General features: G+C 37.0%; 1 protein-coding gene across 8 annotated transcripts in view; it reads left to right on the top strand.

The window, feature by feature from the left end:
* Positions 1 to 7,993, top strand: part of SGCE (sarcoglycan epsilon) — a 70,676-nt gene extending 62,683 nt beyond the window's left edge. For 4 of the 8 annotated variants that reach the window (XM_030822105.1, XM_030822099.1, XM_030822098.1 and 1 more), the window contains 3 exons: positions 4,511 to 4,554; positions 5,426 to 5,460; positions 7,701 to 7,993. In XM_030822105.1, coding sequence (XP_030677965.1) covers positions 4,511 to 4,554; positions 5,426 to 5,460; positions 7,701 to 7,751 — 130 coding nt within the window. In that variant the 3' untranslated portion in view covers positions 7,752 to 7,993. The remainder of the gene's footprint in view (positions 1 to 4,510; positions 4,555 to 5,425; positions 5,461 to 7,700) is intronic. The other 4 variants (XM_030822101.1, XM_030822100.1, XM_030822103.1 and 1 more) reach the window with 1 other exon arrangement.
* The last annotated feature ends 4,048 nt before the right edge of the window (positions 7,994 to 12,041 follow it).

The following is a 12,041-nucleotide window of genomic DNA, read 5'->3' as shown; positions in this document are numbered from 1 at the left end:
TCTCTCTCAAAACAGGAGATAGGTTATACTTAATCTTTTGAAAATTAACAAGTATAAAAGTAGAATTAAGTCTTCTAATTGAAGACAGTATCTAATCATTTTAGCTTTTATTTAAATGTTTTTCCATTTGTCCTGCTTTTGGTCACAATGACAACTAACTTTATGGTAAAATTCCATAAATAAAAATTAAGTTTTAATAAAAGTTAATATCAGTTGAAGACAATGTTTCAGGGGACTAAGATTATGGTGTCCTGTTGAGAAGTATCAAGCAGCCAAGAATATCTCAGAGCCATTGTTTTCCAAAAATATATACCTATTTGTTATTGTTAAATGATGTCACCATACTAACTGAAAAGAGAAATGTTTTGTATTTCACACTACTAATGTCATTTTCTTTCAACTCTGGCATGGATTCTGTGGCTTTATGCAAATCATCATTTTGCTTTTTAGTCTGAAACAAGTAGCAATATAATCAGTTGATAATCATCAACCTTACTCACAGAATTATGGTATAGGGTATCCAAGAATGTCAAGTTACTTTAAAATGGTTGTACAAATAAGAAATAATTGTGTACTCCCCCCAACTCACTTATTTATTAATTTGCAAGTTATTACTCTTACATTCTTAAAGAATGAAGTTTGTGCAATAACTAACACAATTTTCTATTTAAATGCATGAAATTAATGACCATAAACTGAGAAAATAATTAATGCTAATAATTTAGTTACAGTTTTCTTAAATTTCTACATAATGCAGTTTATACATAATAATTTTTCACTTAGTCTAATAATCACTAAATTGTTTTATGACTTTATTAAGGTCCTTCCTTGGAAGGATTATAGGGCCTCTATTTGAAGTCGACCCCCGCCTCCTGTATAATTGCCTTTAGCAGCCTGCTCTCACCAAAGATGAGAATTCGCCACTTTCTTCCTGCATTCTCTGCATCTTAACTAGCAGAGTTGGGGTTGAAGGCATTTTTCCAATATGCCTGAAGCAGCGCTATTACAAAGTATGTCCCTTCAACTCTTAAATGAAATACACAGTTTTAAATATGCCTATCATAGATGTATTCACACTTTAATACTTACAGGTTCGCATTTAGTTACAAGTTTGGGAAGCCACAAAAACAGAGCTATGTGCACACATCTTGGAGACTCAAGGGTCTCCTTCAAAACAGGAGATAGATTGTACCCAATCAGGGGAAGTTGAATCTCAGTATTTTTTTGGTTGAGCACCTTTTTGCACACATAAGCACTTTTAATATAACTCATCTAAGTTTCCTTTGAAATTGCAAGGAGTGCATGTGCATTGTTCAAACACAACCACTCAGAACACGCACTATATTTTCAGTCCCTAAATCAATGTAAGACACACAGTTGCTTTCTTATGCATCTTCTCCAAATTTCTTGCTAGTTTGTGTGTGGCATTTTTCTCAACCAGCCATCTCTTTTCACCTAGCCCAGCCCATTGTGATTTAGAAAGTTTAGCAATGTAGCAAAAGAGGAAAAAACGGAGGCTAGAAAAGAAATGACAGGGCATAGGTTGACTTTGATCAGTGGTTTCCAAGCTAAATTCCACAGAAAGGTCAGTTGGGAGGGCCAACAAGGGAAGTGGGGGGCATCCAACTACCTCATCCAAATGCTGATTTTGAATTTGGAGGATCTTTAATCTAGTGCTTTCGGAAAACATGTGTCTTTGTTTACTAACCACTACCTATGTTAGAACACCTACATTCTATACTTTCTTTATCCTGTTTAATTTTTGTATTTTGTCAAAATGTGTTGATTCAATCTGCCAACAGGCTAGGTAGAGCTAGAGACGGTAAGGAACGAGGAAGTGCTTGTGTGTGGTGTGTGCCTATGTGTAGAAGGTGCACTGTGTTCATTTTGAGTGTAGAATAAGACCCAGATCAGTTATACCTGAGTAGGTAAAATAAAAGACATCCTCCCACCCTGTGTGAGATGCCCATCTAATTGCATTTTGACTTCTGTAGTAAAGATGTTTGCCTTGCCATCTTTAAATGTAGAACTTATTCCCTCTTTGTAGTTTATAAATTGATCTTTTTACTTTTGTGACCAAAACCAATATAAATACATTGTGTGAAATTCTGAAAGAACAAACAAGCTCAAAAAGAAATACTACTCTCGCCTACACAAGGATAAGGCTGATAAGTAACAATAAAAAAGAATATAATCATTGGGATGAATTATTAAGTAACTTCCTCAAATTGTGTTAGAGTTGAGTTTATTATTTCCCTGGTAATATCTTTAAAGTGGAACTGAAACATTAAAAAAAATCGCTCAAAGGTGTTACCTATAGATTAAATTAAGAGTTTAAACAGTATTTAACTAGCATGCACTGTTTTCCACTTTAGGTTGTTGTATTTGGAACATAAGATTTGCCTGGCTGAAATAATTCATATCAGTGGTTTTCAAACTGTTTTTTACAGATTTCTTAGAATTGCTGTAGGGGCCAGCATGAGGGACAAAGAAAACAAAGCGGACAGGATTCCTAACTCCCTTGTTTCAACCCAGGCAACCTCACATTTATCTCTTTTGTACATCACAGTTCTGCTTAGGGTTTCAATTAAGAGGCATCCCAATGCTAAAGAGAAAACAAAAAACCGAAAATCCCCAGCTTGGATCAAACTTTATTACAAAGGACTGACTCCTAGAGTTTCTTCCGTACAGAACCTAAATTGTAGATTTTCATAAACTAATTTTAGTATCAAAATGTGAAACTGAATCTGTAAGTTAATAAATGTATATACTTTATAATGCTTACTGCTGAGGATACTAAACAAAATATGATGGTTCTTATTGTTAATATACTTTAGGGCAATTAAATATTACGTACAGAGAATACAATGACAATCAGCATGTGAATGAAAGCATGCTAAATGGTAACCTAATTGTGGGTTGCTTAGAGAGTGAGGATGCATAGGAAGGTGGTTCTTGAGATTTTTTTAGTTAAAAATAATATGTAAAAAATTTTAATAACATTTCTTATGGGAATTTTTAAATTATAAGAGTAATACCTGTATGCTGTAACAAGTTCTGAGTTGAGTTTGTAAGAACAAATGGGAGCTGATTGGGTACAGGACATGGTAGTAGCCATGGTGGTTGGTTGTTGGCTTCAAGCAGACATGGGGCACTCCATGTAGGAGTGAGATATATTGTGGCTTTCCAGGCCACATTAAGAAATCTGAAATTTAATCTGCAGATAGATACAAGGAAATATTGAAATGTGTGCTATTTAAATGACATAATCAGATTTGTGTCTTAGAACAGTGGTCCCCAACCTTTTTGGCACCAGGAACTGGTTTCATGTCAGACTAGAAGTGGGGGATGGTTTGGGGTGATCCAAGTGCATTGCATTTTTTATGCACTTTATTTCTATTATTACATTGTAATATATAATGAAATATTATATAACTCACCATAATGTAGAATCACTGAGAGCCCTGAGCTTGTTTTCCTTCAACTAGACAGTACCATCAGGGGGTGATGGGGGACAGTGACAGATCATCAGGCATTAGATTCTCATAAGGAATGCACAACCTAGATCCCTCGCATACGCAGTTCACAATAGGGTTCACACTCCTATGACTGTCTACTGCTGCCGCTGGTCTGACAGGAGGCAGAACCCAGGTGGTAATGCGAGCGATGGGGAGCACCTGTAAATACAGATGAGGCCACTCACCTCCTGCTGTGCAGCCCAGTTCCGTGGCCCAGGGGTTGGGGACTCCTGCCTTAGAAGATCATTCTGACAGCAATGTGCAGAGTGGACTATAAGGGGACAAGAATGTAAATGAGGAAACAAGTCAATCCCCTTACAAGGATCTAAGTGAGAAATGATGATGGCTTCAACCAAGTTAGCAATGGAGATGGGGAAGAATGGGGCAGATCCAAATGAGACAAAAAGAAATGTCAAAAGTCCCTAAGTGGTTGAATGTGGGGACTGAAGGAGAGGGAAGGAACAAGGATGACTTCTGCATTCCACCAATGCATCTGGATGCATGGCCAGTGTCATTCCTGACATGAAGATAAAAGAGCACAGATGTTTGGGATAGTCAATGAAGATGGTTATATATGTTGTTCCATGAAAATGTGTGATCTGGATCTGAAAGTGTATAGGTTAAGAGCACAAGCCACTGTGTTCACATCTTTACCTACCATGTCCTAGCTATGTGGCCCTGAATCTCCAAGGCTATTTCTTCACCTATAAAATGGGAAAAATATTAACACCTACCTCTTAGGGTTGTTGTGAGGTACTTTAGAGTATAGCCCGTAGTGAAAATTTCATGCATGTTATCAAATATTGTTAATTTTTATTCTCCTCAGACCTCAGTTTCCTCATCTGTAAGCTCATGAAAGGGGAGGGGAATTGTGCTGGATTACATGACTGGAGTCATAGTTTACCCGTAAAGTTTTTCATTCTAGTATGTCTGCTCTCTATTTACAAGTGTGTAAACAAACAGTTTTACTCAAAAATGTTCATCATTTCTAGGAACTTGCCACATCAGACTCAGATTCCCCAACAGCAGACTACAGGTGAGTGCTAAGAATAATAAATTGATGTTTATGAATGAATCTAATAGATTAAAAGATAATTATGGCAGTATATAATTTATGAAGCTTTAGCTTCACCAAATAAGGCAAAACACTTGTGTCATTCCTTAATCAGACTTAAAACCTCAGAATAATAGCTTAGATTATTACATAGATTGGCATCAGAATGATAAACACAGGGTAAATGATCTTAGAGCAAAAGCATCCATGGAGGTCCTGTCTAATTAAGGAAGACTGAATGAAACCCCTTTCCTTCAGTGAAGCTCCCTATTCTTCTCCTTGGTATGAAAGATTCTTAGCTTGGATGCATCCAGGATTTGTCTCAGTAAGTGAGCAGCTTGAAACTGACTCTCACAAAAGGAAACCATTGTGGCTAATCACTGAGGCTTCAGGGGGATAAATGAGAAATGGCTGGCCTGGTTTTAAAGCCGCTTTAAAAAGCTGTTATAACATGACCAATGACAACAAGATGGCGGACAATTCTCCTTGGATTATTCTATTTCCCTAAGACTTGCTTTCTTTATTTCTTTCAAGTGTCCCTAAAAATTTTCCACAGCCAATTATTTCATTCATCTATATACTGAGTAGATAACTTATTCATGATTGTCTTCTAATTAGTGGTCGATTCCTAGTTCTAATTGCCAGGCAACCATTAATGCCTTTGTAGCTCTTTTGGAAAAGCAAGAGAAGTTTTAAAAATCTAAGTTGGGTGTGGAATTCTGAGTATGAATAGTGGCATTGTGGTAGGGAAACTATTAAGTAAGTCTCTTAAAAACTTCAGGCACATACAGAAATGTATTGGATGTTTTCATTCAGAAATTATCTTCTCTATTACTGCTTTCGTGAATTTAAGGAGATTTTCGTTTGACAACTTTTCAAAGATTTGAGGCAAGTATAATGAAATTGTTCATCAGATTTTAATTACAAGATAATGTTTATCAGAATTTTTCCCTACAATTTTGATTACTTGTTTTAATTAAATGCTAACATGTTTCAACAAGACTGTTCAATATATTGATGTGTTGGTGCTACTTTGTAAGCATTCAGAAGATTGATGAAGGAACAGACTTTGTTATAAAAATGAGTCACCTAAAGAGAGAAAAAAGATAAATGAATCCCTACTATCACTAATTTCACGGCTATTTTTTTAAAGGAAAATTTCTAAAAGAATACTTCTATGATAGAAATGATAGAACTTCTTCGTTATTAACCTTGTAGCTTCCATCTCTCCTAAGATGTCTATCTTCTGATTCTTAATTATTTCAGGCATGGAGTGAGTAGGAAGGAGGCAATTTCTAGAAAAACAGTAAATATTTATTTTGAGTATTTAAAAATCCAGATATTACTTACTTACCCACTAGGGGAATTAGGAAACTTGAGTAGATGATAGTAGGGCAATTTGTTTAGTAGTCACATAGATTTTTTAGCAAGTACTCTTGTTAACTTGCTACATTTTAGTAATACAGAGCATTTCCAAATACAAGGACAATTTATGCCTAAATAAATATAAGAGCCAAAGAGTTTTCCTAGGGGATTTTAAGGTTGTTTAACCAAATTTATAAAATTATTTTTCTGAAACAGATTTTTAGGGAGCAGGTATTTTGCTTGAGTGAAGAAAGCCTTGCTCTCCTTTTTAGTTAATACTAGAGCCTATTACCTTCTTGTTTTCTTACATTTTTCTGCAATTTGGATCATATTATTGACTAAAGTACACTATCTCCTCTTGGTTGTTTTGTTGTTATTGTTTTTTTAGTGAGTCCCCAAAATATCTTAAGTGCCAAAGGGAGAGAGACCACCCTAGCATTTTTTTTATAATTATGAAAGATTGGTGTGTTTGTGCCTCTGGTACATTTAAAACTAAATGGAGGCTGGGTGCGATGGCTTACGCCTGTAATCCCAGCACTTTGGGAGGCCAAGGCAGGTGGATCACCTGAGGTCAGGAGTTCAAGACCAGCCTGCCCGACATGGCGAAGCCCCATCTCTACTAAAAAAATACAAAAATTAGCTGGGCATGGTGGCATACACCTGTAATCCCAGCTACTTGGGAGGCTGAGGCAGAAAAATCACTTGAACCTGGGAGGTGGAGGTTGCAGTGAGCCAAGACTGTGCCATTGTACTCCAGCCTGGGCAACAGAGTGAGACTCTGAAAAAAAAAAAAAAAAAAAAAAAAAAACTAAATGGAGGCATGCCTCCTGGAGAGAAGGGCTAATGGGCAGTTTACATTCCTTATTTCCATTCTGTTCATTTAAATGAAAAAGTTTATTTCTCAATTTCTAAATTCTTCTATCTGCAAATGCACGGATTCAGTGCTGTTTATATATTTTTGTGAGTACGGCAACTTTTCTTTTCTTTTACCCTGATTATCCTAATACTGCAAAGAGGCAGCTACATTTATGCATGATTATCATCAAACAGTAACTGGAGTTTTCCAAGTACCACAGAACATTATGCCCATGTCAGTTTTCTTTATGAAGGTAATTTAGGCACAAGAGTTTGCATCTTGGATATCAAGTAATTTCATTTGTAGCTACCTATATGGAATTTATCAGGGGAAAGTATATCCTGAAGTTTTTTTTTTTTTTTTCATTTAGTTCCTTGTTTTCTTTGAAATTCCCATCAAAGCTTTAAGAAATGAACTAGCTGCTGGTGTTGTGTTCCTGGACTTGAGCACTAGCTGGGATAATAGAGCAGTTAAAAGCTGACAATCGCACTAACTTTTGGACTAGGCCCAAACCATTAGGTTTGATGCCCCTTCAGGTTTTCTCATTTTCTCTGCCCTAGCAGCCCACGTGATATTTTTTTTAAAAGCCATGATTAAAAGGTACAGTTATACATCCTGCAGTCAACTTCCATTCTTTTTGTTTATTGTGGGAGGAATTTTCAGACTGTACCTTTTGGGAAATACAAAATATTATAGCTCTGGTCCAAGAAGAAGACTGATTTAGAATTTTTTCTTTTGTTTTCTGTTTTTTAAAAAAACCAAATACAGAGAAATAATGCAATGTAATTATTTTACATTGTATTAAGAAGATGGAAACTTTCTCCTTGCCATAATTTGCTTTGCTCAAAATCTAAAAGTATCCATGCCCTGACTAACTCCTGCCCATATTCATTCTTACACATTGCAGGTAAATGGTATCCCTGAAGAAAGAAAACTGACTGAAGCAATGAATTTATAATCAGACAATATAGCAGTTATATCACATTTCTTTTCTCTTCCAATAATGCATGAGCTTTTCTGGCATATGTTATGCATGTTGGCAGTATTAAGTGTATACCAAATAATACAATATAACTTTCATTTTACTAATGTATTTTTTTTGTACTTAAAGCATTTTTGACAATTTGTAAAACACTGATGACTTTATATTTGTTACAATAAAAGCTGATCTTTAAAATAAATATTATTAATGAAGCCTAATTACTGGTGAAATTTACTGCAATAAAGTATTTGCTTCCTATTTAGTAGAAATCTTTTAATCGCTAGAAACAGGTTTATGTGTTCATTCTCATTCCACAAGACTTTATTTAGTGCTTCCTATAAATATATAAAATGCCTATGCCTCAGTGTTCCAGTTGAGCAACCTATTTAAATAATACTTTAACTCTTGTGGCCTGTAAATCCTGTCGTTTTATATACCACTTGGAGTGTTTTCGAATAAACCTAGTTTTATGGATTGTGAAACTGATGACACCCAATCACTCAGGGCAGCCCAGGTTGCATACTTACCTGACTTCATAATCAGATATTTGGTGGTTTGTTTTTTCTTTAGCTACACCTACTGGAATGGGAGGATATTTGGATCTAGAAGCAAGATAGGAGCTGTTACACAAAAAGAGAATAGTTACTGCTAATGTGACATCAGTTAGCTCCAAAACCCCAGAGTACCTTGCAGTAACTCTTTTATGTTCAAGGCTCTATAGTTTTGGCCGGCTTCACACATCTTGAATACTACTGGATCAGTGTGGCTATCACATCACCTGACAGGACAGCTTTCCTTGCAGACTGGACTAGCTGGAAAACCTTCTCTTAATCTACTTTGGGCAAATTTTTGTGTCACCTATTAGGTGGCCAGAGGTCACAAAAATTCCGAAATCCAGAAAGATTCCCTGTTAATGTTAGGTACCGTAACTTGTTTTCCACTTAGGGAGAATGGTCTGTCATATCGTTGACATTAGAACCTCCCTCTTCTTTCTAGGACAGAGGATGTAGGTTCTCTTATTTCTTAAAGATGTATCTCTTACTCTAATTTCTTCCTAAGTTAACTAAGGCGTTGCCACTTGCTGTTCTCCAGGAGTAATCAGCTTGAGGTTGTAAATGTATTGCATCAGAGTCATGGCCTAGGAGGAATGCAATGTTGTCAAGGCTCCAGAGGACCAGATTTTGGCACAGACGCAGAGTAAACAAACTGTTGCTCTTGCCAGGTGAAATCAAACTGCTTCTAATAGTCCAAGTGAGCAAGAATAAAGTAATGCACGATCGACATATCATGGACTATAGATAAGAAATCAGGAACTTTATTCATCTATTCTGGTAAAGAAGCCATTTGGAGATTGCAAAGTGCAGTTGGAGTTAGCATTGGTTTTTGCACTGACCATATTGAGGTATTGAATGGGGAGAGAAATCATTGGCCAGCATCTTACAAATCTTTAATAATAGCTTTAATCGCTGCAGTTCCCCATGAAAAAGTGATCTTGCTTCTGACTTAATATTTTGATGGGGAAAAGAGTCCAGATAATTTCCCCTTGGTTGATGCTACCCTAATAGCATCAACCTTAAGGACTATTAAGGTTTTTTGTTGTTGTTGTTGTTGTTTTAACAAAGTGAGGATTCTGCCACATGCTGAGGATTTCTTTTCTATCCCAACTATACTCTCCTAGTGGGAAAATGACTATATGGTAAGTTTTGGGTCCTGATGGTAAACTTAAAACACCTTTTCAGTTAGCCAGCATAATCCCTTGCCCTAAAATACTGACTATAGTGGTTCTCTACATTTTCAGGAATTCAAGTAAACTCAGATTTAGATTCCAAATAACTCCTAAAAGTTTGTGGCTTTTCCATCCTCCAGGGTATATTTACCCATATACATGACAGCGTCTCTTTGAGGAAGGTCTAGGTTCAATTTCCACATGGTGTGTACCTAAGGTTACGAGATTTCCCAGGTTCCAGGTTCCACAGGTTCCATGTCTATAAATTGATTCTTTAGAATTGACTAAGGGACCATGATTCTTTTAAACATTGACCTTAGTAAGGCCTTCTCCCACCAAACTTGTGTGTTTATTTCTATCCCCCTTCAGTACTTGGAGGCTACATCAGTAATGGTACTGGGCAGTGGGCAACAAGGAATTGTTGATCTTTAGACAGAAGTGCCAATGGCAGTAATGAAATTGAAAGCCCCTAAACATTTATTTAGGTCAAAATATGCATTAAAAATTCACATCTGTAAGTCTACACTGATGACAGAAAAGAGCACTAAGTAAAGCTATTAAGGCTAAATTTGAGGCTAAGAGAATACTTAGAAGAAAATTAAATAGAAAATAACATCAAGGTCAGTGCCTCCAAGTACATACATAGCAAACAGGTGAGGTGAGTGACACTTGGGATCAATGGTCCAAGATCTCAGCTATTCTCATATCTCGACCATACCAATTAAGGATGAATAAAAGCCTTTAAGCAAGCCATCCAAAAATAGGGCAGCTTCAAAAATTTGCATTTCAGAATTTCCTATGAAACACCGCTACCATTTGCTTACTTACTGAATGCCTAATATGTTACTATAAGTCAGAGAGTGTTCTAAGGATGCAATGGTGAGCCAAATTAGACATAGGCTTGTTCCTGAGGAGTTTGCATTCTACTGGAAAAGACAGATATTAAGTCATCGTACAAATAAATGTAAAAAAAAAATACAACCGTAATAGTGATAAATGCTATGAGGGAATGTAATTGATGGTATAAAAGTTTATCACAGCAGGACTTGACCTAGTCAGCAAGGTCAGAGAAGCTTCCCTAAAGTTCGGTTGATACCAAAAGAATGAGTAGTAAATGCTAAGATGAAACTATCAACAGAGTAAACAGACAACCTACAGAATGGGAGAAAATTTTTGCAATCTATACATCTGACAAAGGTCTAATATCCAGCATCTATAAGGAACTTAAATTTACTAGAAAAAAAAATTAAAAAGTGGGCAAAGGACATGAATAGACAATTGTCAAAAGATGACGTACATGTAGCCAACAAACATGAAAAAAAGCTGGCCAGGTGCAGTGGCTCAAGCCTGTAATCGCAGCTCTTTGGGAGGCCGAGGCGGGCAGATCACTTGAGGGGTAGTCAGGAGTTCAAGACCAGCCTGGCCAACATGGTAAAACCCCATCTCTACTAAAAATACAAAAATTAGCTGGCCATGGTGGCAGGCACCTGTAATCCAAGCTACTTGGGAGGCTGAGGCAAGAGAATCACTTAAACCCAGGAGATGGAAGTTGCAGTGAGCCAAGATCATGCCACTGCACTCCAGTCTGGGCAACAGGGCGAGAAAAGCTCAACATCACTGATTGTTAGAGAAATGCAAATCAAAACCACAATGAGATACCATCTCACACCAGTCAGAATGGCTATTATTACAAAAAAGTCAAAAAATAACAGATGTTAGCAAGGTTGTGGAGAAATAGGAATGCTTTTACACTGTTGGTGGGAGTGTAAATTAGTTCAACCGTTGTGGAAGACACTGTGGTGGTTCCTCAAAGACCTGGAGACAGAAATACCATTCAACCCAGCAATCCCATTGCTGGGTATATACGCAAAGGAGTATAAATTATTCTATTATAAAGATACACGCACGTGTATGTTCACTGCAGCACTATTCACAACAGCAGAGAGAGAGAATCAACCTAAATGCCCATCAATGACAGACTGCATAAAGAAAATGTGGTACATATACACCATGAACTACTATGCAGCCATAAAAAGGAATGAGATCATATCCTTTGCAGGGACATGGATGGGGCTGGAGGCCATTATCCTTAGCAAACTAACGTAGAAACAGAAAACAAAATACCACATGTTCTCATAAGTGAGAGCTAAATAATGAGAACACACGGACACATGGCGGGGTAACAACACACACTGGGACCTGTTGGAGGGCAGGAGATGGGAGGACAGAGAGGATCAGGAAGAATATCTGGTAGGTGCTGGGCTTAATACCTGGGTGATGGGATGATCTGTGCGGCAAACCATATGGCACACGTTTACCCATATAAGAAACCTGCACATCCTGCACATGTACCCGAGCTTAAAAGTTGGAAATGAAATTAAAAAAATGTCATTTGATGTCAATTGAAAGAATGAGAATGGAAGTCTGCCTGACAACTAGTGTTGGGCGGTGTATTAAAATTGGCATGGATATACAGCCAGTGAGATTTTAAGTTGGTACCACTTTCCCGGGAAGAGACTTGACGATATGTTCTAAGAGCC

Source organism: Nomascus leucogenys, chromosome 11 (genome assembly GCF_006542625.1).
Source record: "Nomascus leucogenys isolate Asia chromosome 11, Asia_NLE_v1, whole genome shotgun sequence".
Classification (NCBI taxonomy): Eukaryota; Metazoa; Chordata; class Mammalia; order Primates; family Hylobatidae; genus Nomascus; species Nomascus leucogenys.
This window is presented reverse-complemented; position numbering and strand designations above follow the sequence as displayed.